The sequence below is a fragment of the Lepus europaeus genome, chromosome 11 (genome assembly GCF_033115175.1).
Source record: "Lepus europaeus isolate LE1 chromosome 11, mLepTim1.pri, whole genome shotgun sequence".
NCBI classification, from domain to species: Eukaryota; Metazoa; Chordata; class Mammalia; order Lagomorpha; family Leporidae; genus Lepus; species Lepus europaeus.
The window spans coordinates 107140759-107161256 of NC_084837.1; the positions used below are offsets into that span (position 1 = coordinate 107140759).

A 20498-nucleotide genomic window follows, 5' to 3' on the forward strand; every position below is an offset into this window, starting at 1 on the left:
ACTTCCCTTCCGTCTTCTGTCACTCCTTCCCTTTTAAATTTTTGCGATAGCATTTTAACTTTCCTTTATAGTCAAAGATTTAACCCTCCACTAAGTAAAGAGATCAACAAGTAAAAACAGAGCATTGTTTAGCTGGGATATAGACAAGGAGTATGAATAATACTCAAATCCAAAGATGGCAATTTCATTTATACACATTCATTTTTTTGTACTTCCTCTATGTAGTAACTATCACAAATCGGAGAAAATATGTGATACTTGTCTTTTGGGGTCTGGCTTATTTCACTAAGCATAATAGTCTTTATATATATATATATTTTTTTTTTTTTGACAGGCAGAGTGGACAGTGAGAGAGAGAGACAGAGAGAAAGGTCTTCCTTTTTGCCGTTGGTTCACCCTCCAATGGCCGCCGCAGTTGGCGCGCTGCGGCCGGCGCACTGCGCTGATCCAATGGCAGGAGCCAGGTGCTTCTCCTGGTCTCCCATGGGGTGCAGGGCCCAAGCACTTGGGCCATCCTCCACTGCACTCCCTGGCCACAGCAGAGAGCTTGCCTGGAAGAGGGGCAGCCGGGACAGAACCGGCGCCCCGACCGGGACTAGAACCCGGTGTGTCGGCGTCGCAAGGCGGAGGATTAGCCTAGTGAGCCGCGGCGCTGGCCAATAGTCTTTATATTTAAGAATTTATTTCTTTAAAACAACAGGGTGGAAACCAAACAAACCCTCACTATGTCTGACATCTACATATCTGGTGTTACAGCCTAGAGGACTTGGTTATGATTCTTCAGAAAGAAAAGTAAGAAGCTACTTGTCTAGGAGCTGTAAGCATTGCGTTCTTTGGGAAGAAACAACCGAGGTAGTCTCGTGTGTGAGATTGGTTTGTTACTGGGCAGGTTGCCTTGTGATGTCCTGTATGCTAATGTCCAAGACATGATTGATCTGCACTCTGGGAGTTTTTAATATGAGCTTCTGAAATACACTAATGTCTTGTATCTGAAATACCCCGTCTGTGCAGAGCGAGGTGGGTGTAGACACTGGACATCATGGAATAGTTTCTTATACCCCATTTCTGGGTGGACATCACTGATCTTAGTGTGCAGTAAGGCAACTGGCTCCGTTCACTTGTGCAGCTGTAACAAAATCTCTGAAACTGGGCAGTTTATAAAGAATAGAAATTTATTTCTTCAAGGTTTTAGAGGTTGGGAAGTCCAAAATCAAGGCTCTAGAAGGTGAGGTATCTGGTGAGGACTGCTCCCTCCGCTTCCAGGGTGGCACCTGTCAAATGCTGTGTCTTCTCCTGGCACAGAGCAGGAGAGAGCAAACCCAGCATCTCAAGGCCTTCACAGGGGCCCTCCTCCCACCCACAAGAGCACTGCCCTCAATACCTAATCTCCCAGAAGCCCCTCCTATGGAACACAGCCCCTCTGAGTGATGAAGTTTCAACACAGGCGTTTTGAAGAATACATTCAGACCGTAGTGACAACCAAATGCCCTTTGTTTTAGTTTTAGTTGCATATGTGTTTTTCTTGTTGGAAAACAATGCTGTTCTGTACAAGACTGTGAATAATCTAATCTCAGTTATAAGTGCACATGTGTATTGATTTGCTTTCAAAATGGTAGCCAGTCCTCACCAGCAAGCTTCCCGTCATCTGGCCCATGGGGACCTGGGACCTACACAAACAAGTGGAAGGGCACACACCCCTTAAAAATTGGGCGGCCATTCTTAATTTTAATTATGGCCCAAATGGGATGTGAGTCCTATTTTGATTTCTTCACGCTTTTCTCAGGAGTCAGAAATCTATATTTATGTGTGGAATCTCCACATGTTTAAACGTTAGCAAATTATTATTATTATTTGGAAAATACACAACTCTAGTTAGATGAATTAGACTTGCAGGACATATCTCCCCCCACCCCCGCCACCAAGGGACCACCAATCCACTTCCTTTATCTCAGCCTTATCAAGGGCATTGAGCCCCCTTCCCCCACCACATACAGCCCACCAGGGAAGAATGAGGATGGTCATGAAGTTTGAACGTGATTGGCATTTGTCACAAGGGTCCTTCAAGAAGTTCATGGGAAAATGGAATGAAAAGATAAGTTTACTTTGGTGCGAAACGTTTTGCAGCCCATTCACAGTCTATTCATAGTATGCATTTTCGCGAACGTCTTGAAATTATATGTGTAGAATTTCAAATTTTTATGTCAAAATGAACTGTTAATTCCACTTTCCATTAACTTTAAAAAAAGGTATTGAGAAGCAGAGACACAGAGAGACCAGCAGACATCTCCCACCTGCTGGTTCACTGCCCACATACCCACAGTAGCAAGGATGGGGCCAGCCCAGAGCCAGGAGCTGGGGACCCAGTCCCGGTCTCCCACATGAGTGGCAGGGACTCAGCTACCTGAGCCATCACCCGCTGCCTTCCAAAGTGTGCGTTAGCAGGAAGCTGGAATCAGAAGCAGAGCTGGGTGCAGGTTTCTCTAGAGCCGTCCTCACCTCCTTTCTCCCTGCATCTGCTCAGTTGCCAGGTCCTGTTGATTCTAACTCCTGTAGACTTGGCGTCTGCCCTCTGCTTCCAGGTGCTGGAAACTTCAAGTCTAGGCTCTGGTCCCCTTCCAGCTCTGCTCTCTGATGTGACACCCTGCTTCCTCAACCCTCCCCCATGCTGCTACCAGAGTAATTTTTCCACAATACAGTCTGCCAAAGGTGCTCCTTTGTTTAACACTGTTCCCCGGAGTCAGCAAGTTTCCATGCTAGGGACCCCTTTTCCACCCTGCGCTGTACCCCCAGGCCGCTGACCCTGCTGACAACATCGTTGGTCCCCACTGCCCCCTGACTGCGTATCCAGTTCAGCCTGTGGTGAGCACTGCGGGGGATCCCAGAGAGGGAGGAGAAGGGGTGCTTATTTCCCTAGTGTCTCACTTTGTGGGGTGCTGTGGGACTCTTCACCCACAGCCTTAGCTCTTCTCAGACAGCCCTTTGCACACAGCCTGTGCTTGCTGCATTGAACCAGCTGGACCAGCCAGAGCTAGGGGACCCTCAATGACAGTCTGGGGAGGGGGCTGCGCTGGTCCGGTAGTTTCCCTCTATCCTGTCCACACCTTAGCAAATAGGGTGCTTGGAAAATGCTCCTCGAGCGGGAAGCGGCAGGTGTGTTTGTGTTTGGGGAGCACGGGGAGAGGGGTGAGCAGGAGCCAGGAGCAGTGGAGCTGGAGACAGACATGGGGCAGGTCTTGGAAGGTATGATGCGTTTGTCCTGAGGAATTAATGAAGGACTTTGAAGGCAGTAAAACAGTCGGGATCACACTGGGAAGAGAAAGGTTGACCACATGCTAGACGCCATTGATGATCAGGAGAAAGAGCGTGGGGTACGGGGTGAGCATTTAGCACAGTGGTTAAGACACTGCTTGGGATGCTTGCATACTCTATGGGCGCACCTGCTCCAAGTCTTGCTCTTCCGCCTCGGATGCAGCTTCCCGCCTCCCTGGAGGGCAGCAGATGACGGCTCGAGGACTTGCATGGGAGCTGGACAGAGTTCCAGTGGAATCCCAGATTCCCGGCTTCAGCCTGGCCCAGCCTTGGCAGCTGGGTAATTTGGGGAGTGATGCAGCAGATGGAGGACCCCAGTGTGTCTCTGCCTTTTAAATAAAATTTAAAAATTAAGGGGCGTGTGTTGTGGTGTAGCAGGTTAAACCCTTGCCTGTGGCGCTGGCATCCCAGCGATTGTTGGTGTCCCAGCTGCTCCACTTCCCATCCAGCTCCCTGCTAATGCACCTGGGAAAGCAGCAGAAGATGGCCCAAGTGCTTAGGCCCCTGCACCCATGTGGGAGACCTGGAGGGAGTTCCAGGCTCCTGGCTTCCGCCTGGCCCAGCCTTGGCTGTTGTGGCCATTTGGGGAGTGAACCAGTGGATGGAAGATCTCTCTCTCTCTCTCTCTCTCTCTCTCTCTCTCTCTCTCTCTCTGCCTTTCAAATAAATAAATAAATAAATAAATCTTTTAAAAAATAATTAATCTAAAAAGAGCTTGGGATGCATATTTTCCCAGTAGAGGGAGTAGAATGGACCGGAGAAGTGCGCAGTAAGACCTGGGGAAGTGGAGGCTTCCCTGAAGTACCCACTTAGCACACGGCTTTAGATCCAGTGGTGTTTCATAGGTCCTGGTGGAACCGAATTGTTGAGTCTGAGCGACAGCTGGAGTGACATTTTTATGTCATTTACCCAATTCATATTTAAACATTTTTGTTGTTAAAGACCTTAAGGTGGTATTAACCTGAAAGAATGTATTTACTGTTCATGGAATCTGAGTTGTGGGAGATCTCCTTAAATAACCTTTGTGGTCACATTGGAATGAGCATTTATTTGATGTCTGGGAAGTAATGTCCCAGTGGAACTCATTTTCTTTTGGGTTTTTTAAGAATATGGAGCTGTTAATATAGCATTTCCAATAAGTGACCTTATATGTGAAATCTGTGTTTAATTACTAATGTTTTAGCAAGACTAGTAGAAATGTACCATTCATTATAAGTTGTAGATTTAAGAACTTGTCAGGAAAATGTTTTATGAGTTGATTTATGCATAGGGACCCAAGAAAGGCAAACAATGCTGAAATCTTTATGAGACTGGGAGCACGCTTACTCCTACGCTATTTTTGGCTTTAACCAGTAGTATTATATAATGAATAAACAGTATCTTTTTTGAGTTTTTCATCCAAAATATTCCCTAGCTAGAACTTTACTTAGGAAAATAAAATTTCCTAAGTGAGATCTTTACGCCTGATACTCTTAACCCAGCAACACAAGTGGAATCTTGCTTCTTGGGATGTGTTTTCATAGGTTTCCTTTTCTTGCTTTTCTTTTGTTTTTAAGACAAAAGAACTGTTCTTGGGTTAGTTTCGGTATCTGGTGTATAACATTAGAAAATATAGATGAGCAAAAAGAAGGAAATGATAGTTTTTTTTTAAATAATTTCATCACAGCTAGACCATAAAGATGAGCACAAAATGGCAATTCACACGGAACCCATCAGTGATGGCAGTGACATGTGTGGTTCTGTCCATGGGCCCAGAGAACGGGTGTGACTTGTGGGACGTGCAGGTGCCAGCTGCCATCACCAAGGTGGAAGGTGCTCCCATTGCAGGGTGTCCTGACGTGGGGCCCTTTGTGTCTGCTGCTCTAGACAACAAGTTGACACTTGGGCAGGTGTTGTCCAGTTGGTTCAACTGCCATGTGGGATGCCCACGTCCCAGAGCGGAGTGCCTGGGATCGATTCACACCTCTGTTTCTGAGTCTGCTTCCTGTTAACGTACTTGCAAGGCTACACATAGGCTCCATTACTTGTGTTCCCTTCCAAATCCCTGGCTCCTGGGTTTGGCCTGGCCCAGCCCTGGGTATTGCAGGCATTAAGGGAAGTGAACCAGTGGACGGAAGATCTCTCTCTCTCTCTCTGATTCTGCCTCTCCCCTTCTCTTTGTCACTCTCTCTCTCAAATAACAAAAAAATAAAAATAAAAAGAGATGATGCTGCCGTACTAGATTTCTCTGTTTCCCTCACCTGCCGCTTGCTGATTTGTAAGCTCCGTAAGGGCCAGATTGGACCCCTACATTGTCTTCCCAAGGCATGAAACCCTGAGCCTAACTAAGGTGCAGCAAGCCTTTGGTATATGTCCCTGTGAGAAAATGAGCAAATGCATTTTGAGTCCACAAACATTGAACATGACATTCAATATTCATATGAATATTCGTCATGAAACAACCTGGATTAAAAGAAATACATTTGAGAAACAGAACTGTGGCTCTGCCTGTCATAAGGGGTGGAGGGAGTGAATGACTTCGTTGAGATATTGAAAGAATGTTGTTGTCAAGTGGATCCAAGCAGCAGATGTATGTGATCCGAGATGCGAAATGCTACCGGGGAGTGAGGAGAGCTCCACTGCTGTATTTGACTGAACTCCTGTTTGGGAAGGGAAGTGAGTGTCCCTGGAGAAAACACAAGACTTGCCTGGGATAAAACAGAGGGGAGGAGTTCTGCCCAGGCCCCTATGCCTTTGAACACATGTTGTTCCCAAAGTTGCAATTGCTCACCTAGAACATGCAGATGGTGACATCCACCTCCAGGGCTTGGTTAGAGAGGGCAGGAAAAGCACTGGCAGGCAGTAGTCACTCCATGGATATACAGAAGCCACTTCGTTGCAGAACAAGACGCTCCAGGTTTTCCTCCGTGCTGTTGCCTGGAGCCTGGCCACAAACAGGGTCATGGAGAGGCATAAAGCTGGTTGACTCAGAGTTGGATTGAGTTCAGATAACAGTGTACCTTATAAAGTAATCATAACAGGCTTGAAAGCATAATTGAAGACAGCTTAAAGAGGTGTTTCAAAAGAGGGGTTTGGGAATGGTCATATCCTAAACATAGAAATTTCCCTTCTAGATTACCGTGAGGCCAAAGATGGAGCTGGGACCAGCAGCTGCATCCCTGTCCCTATAGTTCAGGGTTGGGGCTGGCCAGAGTGGAGCTGCATTCCCTATTCTCTCCAGAGACTCACTTCCTCCACCGTGCACTCTGATCGCCGACTCCACCCTGCCCCATCCACCTCCTGCCAACACCTGAGCCCTGCCCTCCCCATGATCCTTCCTGCCTCCTGACACTTAATGAAGCTCATTGCTCTTATTTCATGGTTGTAAAGTTAAACTCTGTCCACAGACACTGAGTCTGATTAGTTGGCTGCTTGCTGGGCATTGTGGCCTGCCTAGTATTTTAATGTAGAACTACGCATTTGTGCGACTCTTTAAGATTAGAGAGCTGTGTCCAGCGTGTGTATCAGCGGCTGGAGTGAGCACGTCGAAGCAGCAAAGCTTCAGGGTTCAAACAGATCTCAGCAGGTGTGGGCCAAAGCCAACAAGAGAAAGCCAGTGGTGATTAATGTTAGGCTCAAATGGGAGGGAGCTAACTGGCTCTATTCTCAACATTTCAAAAAAAAAAAAAATAGCAATCACACGAACTACATTTATTGAGATGCTATCCGAGTTAATTTATTTGGGCTGTTGTATTTAAACCCTGTTTGGTTAAAGATTATCATCTTTATTTTATAGATGCGTTTTAGAAGGTTTAAAGAACTGATTCAGCCTCAAGCGGCTATTAATCATTCTGTGATACTCCATCCATTGTGCGTTCCGATAAAAGATGTGGTTGACAAAGAAAAGAAGGAAGACAAGGAGGGGGTGAGACAGGGAGGTAGGGAGGCACGGTAGCTCCGGTTTCACCAAAGAAACCTGGATCACAGGGGCAATGTGTGGTCTGTGTTCTTTCTAGGTACAGTACTGTAAAAATTTTTAAAAATATGCAAACTGCAGCAGGTGTTTGGCCTACTAGATGGGATGCCAAAGACGACACCTGCACTCTGTATCAATTGCCTGGGTTTGAGTTCCAGCTGCTGACTCCAGCTTCCCCCAATGCAGATTCTGGGAGGAAGTGGTGATGGAAATGGTTGGATCCCTGCCAGCCATCTGGGAGACCTGAGTTGAGTCCCTGGTTCCTGGCTTTGGCCCCTGCCCGCCCCAGCCATTGCGGACAGTTAGGGAGTGAACAGGTGGATGGGAGCCCTCTACCACTGACCAACCACCCCCACCTCTCAAATATTTTTTTTTTAATATGCAAACTCAAATGTGCACAGAAAGCGTGTAGTTGTGAAGGAGATGGGAGAGTAGGAGACACTGAAAGTATTAGCCAAATCTTGGAGACTTTGAGAAAGCATGAGAAGATCTTTTCTGCAGAATTGTAAGAGACTGAACTCCCCATTGCTCTGGAGGGATGGAAGTGCCAGGAAGCAGGGTATTTTTTTTTTTTCTAGCAGGAAAAAGATACAAATATGTATTTTCAGAAAGGACTCTTCATTCTGTTTCAACAGAGTTCATGATTTCAAGTGTTTGGGCTATCATCAGGCTGCTAGAGTCAAAGGGAAGAGATGAGAGGTGAGTGGAAGTCAGGGAGCTCATTGCTACTCTTTGGATAAAGACGCATGCATGAAAAGCATAGGAGGACTGGCTGGGAGGAGACAGCGTCAGGATTTCAAAACAAAGCCCAGGCTCATTCCTGGCTAGAGAGGAGAAAAGCTGGAAGACTTCTCTTTAAGATGCTGTTTTCTGGGGCCGAACTGTGGCTCAGATGCTGGCCTGAAGCCCCAGCATCCCATATGGGCGCCGGTTCTAGTCCCGGCTGCTCCACTTCTGATCCAGCTCTCTGCTATGGCTTGGGAAAGCAGTAGAAGATGGCCCAAGTCCTTGGACCCCTGCACCCGAGTTGGAGACCCGGAAGAAGCTCCTGGCTGCTGGCTCCTAGCTTCAGATCGGCGCAGTTCCAGCCGTTGCAGCCAATTGGAGAGTGGACCATCAGATGGAAGATCTCTGCCTCTCCTCTCTCTGTGTAACTCTGACTCTCAAGTAAAAAATAAATAAATCTTAAAAAAAAATGCTGTTTTCTAAGGGTGGGGGAGAGGAATACTCTACTGATCCAACCAGAGAAACCCAATGCTTGCATTTTATAGCATGCCTATTTTTGGTTATTTTAGAATCAGAATCTTTTTCTTCTTCTTTTTTTTTGTAAGTAAAGGTGGAGAAGTTATGGAAAGAAACCTGATTCTAACTATAAACTGAACAGATGGGATGGTGGGAATAAAAACAAATTAAAACAATATTGCAGAGAACTCTCAACTTTCATTTTAAAATATATATGATGATGTTTTTCAACTTTTCACATTCGACCTATCAGTATATCGAGTGACAAAATGAAAAATCAAACTCAGCTGTGTATATTTTAAACATTTACCTAAATGATTTGAACTCACCCAACCTGAAAGTCCAGATGAATGTATTAAACTGCTTATTGTATTTTTTATGAATTAAACTTTATATTTTATATTATGTTATAGACAGAACACAGTTATGGTGGGTGACATTTAGGGTAGAAAATTGAATTGAGCAGAGGTCTAATTAGAACAGTAAATAGTATGGGTTGAATTAGCCCCTATTGCTGATGACAGATTTGATCAGTCACCAGATATGTACCCTTTCCTTGCACTTGACCGTTACTGAGCATTGCCTCCGGTAGGACTGCTAACTGCGCTGTGCGTAGGGAGCTTGGCAAAGGGCCATAAAACCCACTGACTGGTGAGCCCTGCATGAAAATTATGGGAAAAAATAACCCTCTTTGCTTTCAGTCATTATTTTCTTCATTTCACTTTTGAAGGTCTCCTTCTACAGATCCCTCTCTTAATTTAATTTTTTATTTTGGTTGGATGAGGTCACTTGCCTAAGGGCTTAAGGAAACCTGTGCAATATCTCGTTCAGTCACAGGCCGAAGTTTATTAGCATGTCATGGTTTCCTTCATAAACCTCGCTGCTCTTCAGCTTCGAGCTTACCTACTAAATTCTGTGTGACTTGAACTTCACTGCATGCTGAGAGGATGTGGGTTTTTTGTTTGTTTGCTTGCTTGTCTTTTTTTTAAAATATTTATATAAAGGGAACAAATTTCATGTACTTCATACACACAGCTTAAGAACATACACACTTTCCACCCTCCTGCCATCTCTCCCAGCATCCCTCCTCCTTCCTCTCTTATTTTTCTGTTTCTTTTCGCAATGACACACTTTTCAATGCACTTTATAAACACAGGCCTAATACTCCACTAAATATAGTATTCAACAAGCAAGAAGTAGAAAGACCACTGCTCCACAGGACTATAGACAAGGGCCAAATGATCATCAAATCATAAGGTGTCCGTTTCCCTCTTACACATTCAGGATTTTATTTTTTTGTACTCTATATATTAGCTACCACAAGTCAGAGGAAACATTTGATATTTGTGTTTTGTGGTCTGACTTACTTCACTAAGCATAATGGTATCCGGTTGTATCCATTTTGTTGAAAAAGACAAGATTTCATTCATGTTTATGGCTGAGTAGTATTCCGTTGTGTCTGTGTACCATATTTTCTTTATCCAAGTCATCAGCTGATGGATATCTGGATTGGTTTCACAGCTTAGCTATGGTGACTTGAGCTGCTATAAGCATGGAGGTACAGATAACTTCGTCATATTCTGATTTAATTTCCAGCTTATTTTTTTTTAATTTTTTTATTTTTGACAGGCAGAGTGGACAGTGAGAAAGAGAGACGGAGAGAAAGGTCTTCCTTTGCCGTTGGTTCACCCTCCAATGGCCGCTGCGGCCGGCGCACTGCGCTGATCTGAAGCCAGGAGCCAGGTGCTTCACCTGGTTTCCCATGGGGTGCAAGGCCCAAGGACTTGGGCCATCCTCCACTGCACTCCCTGGCCACAGCAGAGAGCTGGCCTGGAAGAGGGGCAACCGGGACAGAATCTGGCACCCCGACCGGGACTAGAACCCGGTCTGCCAGTGCCGCTAGGCGGAGGATTAGCCTGTTGAGCCACAGCGCCAGCCTACCCACCAACAGCTTATTAGGACACCTTTTTCTCCACATCCTTGTCAGCATTTGGTTGGTTTTTGATTTTTTGATGATAGCCATTCTAACTGGGGTGAGGGGAAACCTCACTGCTATTTTCATTTGCATTTTCCTGGGCTTTTGTTATGGTGTCTTTTGGACATTTGTATGTGATCCTTTGAAAACGTCTATTCATATCCATAGCCTGTTTCTTAACTGGGTTGTTTGTTATTGTTGAGTTTTTTGAGCTCCTTATATATTCTAGAAATTAATCCTTTATCAGATGCACAGTCTGCAAATATTTTCTCCCATTCTGTTGGTTGCCTCTTCACTTTGATGAATGTTTCCATTGTTGTGCAAACACTTCTTAGATTGATGTAATCCCAATTTGTCCACTTTTCTTGTATTGCTTGTGCTTTTTAGCCAAGAAGTTTTTGCCTACGCAAATGTCTTACAGTGTTTCCCCTATGTTTTTCTCTAGTAATTTAATGGTATCAGCTCATAGATTTAGATCCTTGATCCACTGAGTTGATTTTTATATAGAGTTTAAGGTAGGGGTCTTGTTTCATAATTCTGCATACAGAGATCCAATTTTCCCAACACCATTGTTGAAGAGATGGTCCTTTCTCTGGGGAGTGATTCAACGTGCTTGTCAAAGACTATTTGGTTGTTTAATGCATGGATTAATTTCTGGGGCTTCTGTTGGTTCCCATGTCTATTTCTGAGCCAGTACCATGCTGTTTTGATTATAACTGTCCTGGTGTGTATGTCTTGAGATCCAGTATTGTGCTGCCTCCAGCTTTGTTTTTATTGTTTAAGATTGCTTTAGCTATTTGGGGTCTATTGTGTTTGCATATGAATTTTAGGATTTTTTTTCTAGATTTGAGAAGAATGTTCTTGGTATTCTGATTGGGATCACATAGCTTTAGGTAGTATGGACATTTTGATGATATTAATTCTTCCAGTCTATGAACACAGATTTTTTCATTGTGGAGATCTTTCTTCTTCTTGGTTTAATTTATTCCAAGGTATTTAACTTTTTTGTAGCTATAGTGAATGGGACTGATCTTACAAGTTCTTCTTAGCCATGGCCTTGTTTGTATATACAAAGGCTATTTATATTTGTGTGTTGATTTTATATTCTGCAACTTTTCCAAACTGTCAGTTCCAATAGTCTCTTAGTTGAGACTATTTTGGTTTCTGTGTGTATAGGATCATGTCATCTGCAAATGGGGATAATTTCACTTCCTCTTTTCCAATTTGTATCCCTTTGATTTCTTTTTCTTGCCTAATGGCTCTGGCTAAAACTTCCAGAACTATACTGAATAGTAAGGTGAGAATGGGCATCCTTGTCTGGTTCTGGATCTTAGTGGAAATGCTTCCCTTGTTATTGAAGCAATTTAACATTCATTTACAGTTTGTTCTAAACTTGAGGGAAAAAGAAACATATAACATGAGACATATTCTCAACAAAAAAATTTTAAGATTTATTTGAAAGGCAGAGTGACAAACAGAGAGAGAGAGGAGAAAGGGATCTTCCATCCGCTGGTTCATGTCCCAAATGACCACACTTACAGGTCTGAGCCAGGACAAAAGCAGGAACCAGGAACTCCATTTGGGTCTCCCACATGGGACCCAAACTCTTGGGCCATTTCCTGCTGCCTTCCAGGCACATTGGCAGGAAGCTGGACGGGTGGGCTGGCGCAGGTACAGGTGTCCAGGTTTCAAGCAATGGCTTCACACACTGTGTCGCAATGCCAGCCTTTGAAGTACGGACTGTTCGTGTTGTCAGCTAGAAGCGTGATGTTTATGCCAGGCCTCTGGAACTTTCTCATGTTGCCTAACTGAGTCTTTGCTTCCTGTTTAGAGCTAGAAGATTTGGGCATAACTGGGAAACAGTGGTATATGCCCACCACACTTGTCCATAATTCATTTTTTTTTTCTTCTCACATTTAGACCTCCAGAAACACTCGTTCCGATGAAGACAAAGATGGCAACTGGGACGCTTGGGGCGACTGGAGTGACTGCTCCCGCACCTGCGGAGGAGGGGCCTCTTATTCTCTGCGCAGGTGTTTGACGGGAAGGTCAGTGGTGGCATGAGGGCTCCGGTGTGTGGGAAGGGTCAGTGCCTCTGGTGGGGGTGGCACAGAGGAAGGGGGATGACTCTGCTTGGGGAAATACAATGGAGGTCTTCAAAGAGCTTAAGGAAAATGTGTACAATGAAAAAAGTAGGTATAAATAAAAAAAATTGCACCAGGACTGGCCTTGTGGCATAGTGGGTTAAGCTGCCGTCTGGAGTGCTGGTATCCCATAGGCGCACAGTTTTGTGTCCTGGCTGCCCTACTTCCAGCTGTGGCCTGGGAAAGCAGCAGAAGATGGTCCAAGTGGGCCCCTGCACCCACGTGGGAGACTGGGAAGCAGCCCCTGGATCCTGGCTTTGGATCAGCAAAGCTCTGGCCTTTATGGCCATTTGAGGAGGGAACCAGCAGATGGAAGATCTCTTTTTCTATCTCTCCCTCTCTCTCTCTCTGTAATCCTACCTTCCAAATAAATAAAATAAACCTTTTTAAAAAATTTTAAAATGCACCAAAATGAACTTACTTTTTAATTCCATTTTCCATGAACTTTTTGAAGTCTCCTTGCACTATGATGGGGTTTTAACACCTGTTATGCATGAATATTAACCAACCTCAAATTAACCTGTTTAAATAGCAGTTGTCTCAATTTCATGGGTATGAGCAAATCTCACCCACACGAGGCTCTCAGCTCATGGAAGAGGCATCAAGGACTTTGGCTTTGAGGAGAGAAAGCCTGGCATATTAAGTCATTGGCTGGAGTTGTCAGGTCTTAAAGCAAGAGTTAGGTCTGCTGGATTCTGCCTTTCAGTGGCTGTGATTTCATTCCTGGCTCACTTACTCAGGACAATCCATTGGCTAAAAGGTAATACAGGGAGCAGGAGTCGTGTCATAGAGCGTTAAGCCGTCACTTGTGATGCCAGTATCCCATAATCCCACAGTTGGAGTCCCAGCTGCTCTGCTTCTGATCCAGCTCCCTGCTAATGCACCTGGGAAGGCAGCAGAAGATGCCCCAAGTGCTTGGGCCCCTGTTACCTATGTGGGAAACTCATATGGAGTGGCTGGCTCTGGAGGCTTTGGCATGGCCCAGACCTGGCTGTTGTGGTCATTTAGGGAGTGAACCTGTAGATGGAAAGTTCTCACTCTGTCTTGGTCTTTCTCTCTCTCTCTCTTCCTCTCTCTCTCTCTGTCATTCTGTCTTTTGAATAAATAAATAAGTACATAAATAAATCTTTTAAAAATAAGTTAAAGCAAGTTCTGTTTTCATGTCTTAGATATGCTTACATGAAATAGCATTTGCTAAAATGCAAGGTTAGCTTACTTTAAAAAAATGAATTTGTAGTAAGCCAGCACTTACCAATTCTTTTGAGAAAATGTGAGGTCATTCTTCATGTTGCAACTTAAAATCCCACCAGGAATTTTTTAAATATTATTTGAGGGTCAGAGGGAGAGAGAGAGAGAGAGAGAGAGCAAGCTCCCATCACCTCATTCCCTAAATGTCCTCAATAGCCAGGACTGGCCCAGGCCAGACCCAGGAGCCTGGAATCAGTCCAACTACCTGAGCCATCACCTGTTGTCTCCCAGGATCTTCACTAGCAGGGAGATAGGATTGGGAGCAGAACTTGATGTTGAACCCAAGTACTCTGAAGTGGAAGACCGACACCTTAACCACTAGGCCAAATGATTCCGCCCCTGCCCCCTAAGATTTTATGTCAGCTCTGAGATAAGACAGAGCCCCCTGGCCCTGGGCAGAAGAAGCCTCCATCCTCTTGGCAGCCGCCCTCAGAGTGTGGCTATTGTTGGGTGGAAGAATGAATTGGCTTTTACTGCTGCGCTTCAAGGTATGGAGCAGAAAGGAGGGAGGACCTGTTTTGGCTCGGCTTCGGAATTCATTGTGGTCACAGTGAAATACACCATAAAACAGGACGAAACAGTGACTAATGTGTCCTGCAGCTTCCTGAGACTCCGTGGAACAGGGCAGATGAGAGATCGTACACGTGGCCTTGGAGGGGGAGACCTCCTGGCCCGCCCCGGGAACTGTGGTGTCCTGGTCCCTGAGCGGGTTCTGACTCATGGCATAGCAATGGAAGCGAATGGTTTATAGAATCCAGTGCAGGGATTGGCTCTGTGAAGACAAAGTGGTGTGTCTGCTTCCCCGAGTTCTTGCCTGTCAGGCCGTGTACCACTTAGCATTATCGGGATATATGGGGCTAATATATATCGGGATATATATTATTGCCAGCTGAGACTGGCAGGAGGAGGGCCGCAGCCCTGGGCAGGTTGTGGGGGGCAGCAGGCATCCTCCGTACAGGGTAAGTCCTGTCCTAGGGCTGGTCACTGCTGGGAGAAGGGATTGGCCTGGAAGCTGTAGTGGGAACCTCAGGACTTTGGCACCTGCCCCCGAACCTTTAGTCTGAGGATTCTGCATAACTTGGACTTAATGGTGAAGTTAGAAAGGGAAAAGTGTGGGGTTTATTGGCATCTGTCTTTTTTTTTCTAATAGTTTGCACTTGGTTTGTGAAAAGGAGTCTAGAGGACTGTATTAAGAACCATAAAGGGGGGCTGGCGCTGTGCCATGGTGGGTTAAAGCCCCATCCTGCAATGCCAGCATTCCATGTGGGCACTGGTTCAGGTCCCTGCTGCTCCTCTTCAGATCCGGCTCTCTGCTGTGGCCTGGGAAAGCAGTGGAAGACGGCCCAAGGCCTTGGGCCCCTGCACTCACGTGGGAGACACGGAAGAAGGTCCTGGTTCTGCTCTGGCCATTGTGGTCATCTGGGGAATGGAAGACCACTCTCTCTCTCTGGCTCTGCCTCTCTCTGTAACTCTTTCAAATAAATAAATAAAATAAATCTTTTTTAAAAAAGAACCACAAAGGATCACTTTCATCCTATTGCCATACAACTAAAATGTTTACCTATTTATTTATTATTTGATTTAGTTTTAAATTATTTTTATTTTGCTTGGAATGTAATTTTGACAAGTGATATATCTCAGAATGCATGTGAACTTTTTTTTTTGTTTTTAAAGATTTATTTATTTGAAAGGCAGATTATGAGAGAGAGAGAGAGAGAGAGAGAGAGAGAGAGAGAGAGATTGATTTTCCATCCACTGGTCCACTCCCCACATACCTAGCCGTAAGAATCAGGCCTGGGTGAGGCAGACGGCAGGAGCCCGGTCCTCCATGCTGGTCTTCCATGTGGGTGGCCGGGGCTCTGCTCCCTTCTCCGGTGCATTAGCAGAGAATAGAAATGGAAGGGGAGCAGCCAGGACTCAACGTGGTGCTGCCATGTGGGATGCGGACATCGCAAGCAGCGGCTTTATCTTCTGTGCCCCTTTCTTCTCTTTCCCAACTGGGCCCCGCTGCTCACGCGGATGCTGTTGGTGAGACAGGGTGCTTGTTTTCCACTCCTTTCCAGAAAGGGAGATTTCAGGGAGAGAAGGGGGGAGGGAAGGCAGCGGAGCTCTGACTTGACTTCATCGTTGCGAGTAGACGCTGGCGCTCTTTGGTTTAGCAAATGTGGAAACCTGGCTGGGTGGATTTCTCTGAGACACTGCCCGAGCCCTCTCAAGTCCCTTGGGATCTCTCGCCGCCAATCCCTCAGATTTGCAGCAGTAGGAGGGCCACAGCCCTCCTTGCAACATTTTGCATGGAAATACTGCTCTTCCCCCAGCTCTTGGACAGCTCTGCGCGCGCCAGCTCCACCCTATTTACATGCAGTCACCTCTGGCTGCCCTGGCGAGTTCCTCAGACAACCCCAACACGGAGCTCCTCCTCCATGTGGCCCACATCTGGTTCCCAGGAAGCCTTCGTGTGAGCTGTGCTGAGCAAACTGCTGAAGCTCAGGGAACCAGCGCGGCAACCCCTATTCTGCTTGCGTGGGCTGCTGCTGCGGCTGGGCCGTCAGCCCTCACAGTTCTTGCATGTGAAGTAAGACACTGATTTTGTGCCCCCTTGCCCACCAGTTGTACGGGACAAATATTGACCTCGTCAAGTGTCCCTAAAGTTTCTTTTTAATTTGTAGTTATGAAACAGAAGCCCTCACCTCCTCTCCTGCTTGGTGGCACAGAGGGAGAGGTGGGCCCACAGCATAGCTTGCCCAGTGAAGTCTTCAGGAGTCTCCAGCTCCAGAACCTTCTTTAAGCCTTGACCTGAATAAGGAGTTTAAGATTCAGGTAGCATAGATCCCCATGGTTCTTACAACCTGAGGAGACAGCAGCCAACAGCGAAACAATCAAACGATGAACAATTAAAAGCTACGTCAAGAGGATGCGTGAAGCTCTCTATGCTACATAGACATGATTATGATTAGGACAAAAAACTAGTGTATAAAGGCCAGGAGGAGGAGAGGAAAAGAAGCTTTTTGCCTGGACAGCGGCCTACGAGAGAGAAAGCAGAATGGGCCAGTGGTGAAGAGGAAGACAGATTTGTGAGCCAGGGTACAGGGTTGGATTCTATGACTTTTGAGTTTCAAACTCTATTAATGTTTTAGAACAGACTATTTGGATGAGACCTGGGATGCCTATTTTTTTTTTTTTTGACCAAGTAAAGACAGAAAGGGAAACAAATAAAACCCAACCACAATCTATCATCACAAACCTTGAAAAAAAGTAATCACAATACAAATCTTTTTATTTTGTTGTTGAAAAATAGGACCTGCTCTTCATAAGATAAAAAGACCCTTTAAACTGAATGACCCTTTAAACTTTATGAAAATCCACTGTTTTGCTCTTACTTACCTCACTTTGCTTTGCACAAAAACTTCATAATTGATAGTAGCAGCCCAGTGACAGGTAATGGGAACTATAAATTTGGGATGTGGAACATAGCGGTGGACCCCAACTGTGGTTCCAAGTCCTGGCAAATACTTCAGCTGTTCACTGCACCCTAGGAGAAAGGGAGAACAGATCCTAAGTAGACTGAACATTACTAATTCTGAAACCCGGTCTCCAGTTAACTCAATTCTAATTTGATTGATACAATCTGCTACTATTCCACCTGACATGGGTAAGCATTAGAAATAAAAACCACTCTGGAGGAAAGTGACATCAACCAGAGTCTTTACAAGCTTGGATAGTCCATGCCTGTAATTCAATAAAGCAATATCAGTCTCACTATGAGACAGGGTCAAGAGAAAAAATAGACAATAGAAACAGGTGCTATAAAAAGCAAAACAATAAGACAAAACAAAATCTGTAAAAATATGGGCTTAAGAAAATAGATGACAGGGTGGATCTATATCCTGATTCAAGATATCTGGGTTTGAGGACAGCACTGTGGTACAGAGGGTTAAGACAATGCCTATAGAACTGGCCTAATGTATGAGCACCAGTTTGGATCCCAGCTGCTCCACTTCGGATCCAGCTCCCTAATTAAGCACCTGGGAAAGCAGTGGAGCATGGACCCAAGTACTTGGGTCCCTGCCCCCATACAGGAGACCCGGAAAAAGCTCCTGGCTCCTGGCTTTGGCCTGGCCCAATCCCACCCATTGTGGCCATTTTGGGAGTGAACCAGCGGATTTAAGATTCTCTCTCGTTCTAATTCTGCCTTTTAATAAATAAGAAATTTTAAAAATCTGAGTTTGAGTTCTGAATCTGTATCTGATGCCAACTTCCTACTAATGTGTACTTTGAGAGGCAGTAGGTGGCTCAAGGATTTGAGTCCCGGCCACCCATGTGGGAAGATCTGGGGTGTGTTCCAGAATTCTGTCTTTGTTCTCGCCAAGTGCTGGCTGTTGCAGGCATTTGGAGAGTGAACCAGTGGATGGAAGATGTCTCTGTCTCTCTCTTTTGTCTTTTAAATAAATAAATATTAAAATTTGACATTTATATTGACACTGTTAAAAATGCATAAAAAAAGAATCAAATGGAAATTTTATAACAGAATCATATCATAAATAATGAACTAAGTAGATGAGCAGATTATGAACAGCAAAAAAGTGTATAGGTTTGTAGGGAATAACCAGGCTCAATCACATCGAGAAAGAACACAGAAAATAGAATGAGCTCTATGGAGCAAAGTGAAAAGACCTAAAACATATGTAGTTAGAAACCTGAAAGGAATACATGAATGGAGAATAGGGAAGGAACACTTTTTGAATAAACAGTAACTTAGGGGCCGGTGCTTTTGCACATCGGGTAAAGCCACCGCCTGAAGTGCCGGCGTCCATATGGGTTTGAATCCCAGCTGCTCCACTTCTTATCCAACTCTCTGTTATGGTCTGAGAAAGCAGTAGAAGATAGCCCAGGTGCTTGGGCCCCTGCACCAGTGTGGGAGACCCAGAAGCTCCTGGCTCTTGGCTTTGGATCTGCACAGATCTGGCTGATGCGACCAATTGGGGAGTGAACCAGTGGATGGAAGACCTCACTCTCTCTCCTTCTTTCTCTCTCTGCCTCTCCTTCTCTCTGTGTGTAACTCTGACTTTCAAATAAATAACTAAATCTATTTTCAAAAAAAGAAATAGTAACTGAGAATCTCCCAACATGAATCAAACCTACCAAACCACAAATTCAAGAAATTCTTCAAGCTTCAAGCAGAAAAAAATAGGAATAAGCACATCATAGTAAAATCTTAAAAGAAGTCAAAGAGAAAAGTTACTTTCAAAGGTGCAAAAAATAAGACTGAAAAAATAAGGCTGGCTGCCAACTTCGTGTTAGAAGGTGATGTGATGACAAGTTTACATCTTGAAAGAAAAGAACCACTGCGCTAGAATTTGCTACCTAGCCAAAACATCCTTCAGTGAAATGAAGATATTTCTGGAGAAACAAAACTCAGTCGAGTTCTTCACTGGCTGACTGGTGCTAACAGAGGTACTAAAGGGAGTCTTGCAGGAAAAAGGAAAAGATCCCACCTGGACGGTGAAAACGCAGCGTAAAGAGAAGTGCAATGCGGACTGTAAATACGAGTGCACATGAGCTGTGAAACAGTCCTTGTCATGTTTTGTGAAGCTCAAGTATTTGTAGAGTTTAACATTTTTGGTGAATTTATTGTCAATTTATTTTAAAGGTAGAGGGAGACAGAAAGAGATCCACTGATTTCGTCCCGCAAAACCCACTATACAGATTGGGTCAGGCTGAAACCAGGAGCTTGGAACTCAGTCTGGGTCTCCCGTATGTGTAGCGGGTAGCCAATTGCTTGAGCCATCATATGCTGTCTCCCAGGGTGTGCGTTAGCAGGAAGCTGGCAAGCAGCAGAACCCATGGGATGCAGGTGTCCAAAACAGCATCTTTAAAAAAATATATTTTATTTATTTATTTGAGAGGTAGAATTGCAGACAGTGAGAAAGAGAGAGACACAGAGAAAGGTCTTCCATCCACTGGTTCACTCCCCAAATGGCTGCAATGGCTGAAGCTGGGCCAATCCGAAACCAGGAGCCAGGAGCTTCTTCTAGGTCTCCCACTTGGGTGGGAGGACTTGGGCCATCTGCTGCTGCTTTCCTAGCCCACAGCAGAGAGCTGGATTGGAAGAGGAGCAGCAGGGATTAGAAGCTGTGCACATATGGGATGCCGGCGATGCAGGCAGAGGATTAACCTACTGTGCCACAGCACTGGCCCCCCAAAACAGCATCTTAAACACTGTACCAAAATGTATACCTCTAACTAGAGTTTTTTAAAAGTGGGAAACAATAATAGAAAATATGAGAATGGAGTTAAAATGTTCAAACATCCTTGAATTGCCCAGGAAATGGTAAAAGGAACTAAATTACATTAAATTTTTCAAACTCAGGGATGTACATTTAATTTCTAGAGTAATTATCCAAAAACATAATAAAACATGTGAAACCAACAAGCTATTATAAAGGGGGCTATAAAATAGCAATAAGATATTTGATTGATTCAAATAAGTTCAAGAAAGGAGAAAAATGGAACATACATCAACTGTAACAAATAGAAGAGAAATGATAAGATGATATATCTGAACCCCTATATATGACATGTCTTCAGAAATTCACAGATGGTGCACATTATGAAAAAAACTATG

General features: G+C 44.8%; 1 protein-coding gene across 2 annotated transcripts in view; it reads left to right on the forward strand.

Annotated features, from left to right (window-relative positions):
* ADAMTSL3 (ADAMTS like 3) overlaps positions 1 to 20498 on the forward strand; it is a 390931-nt gene that overhangs the window by 107141 nt on the left and 263292 nt on the right. For both annotated transcript variants that reach the window (XM_062206333.1, XM_062206332.1), the window contains exon 4: positions 12402 to 12529. In XM_062206333.1, the coding sequence (XP_062062317.1) occupies positions 12402 to 12529 (128 nt within the window). The remainder of the gene's footprint in view (positions 1 to 12401; positions 12530 to 20498) is intronic.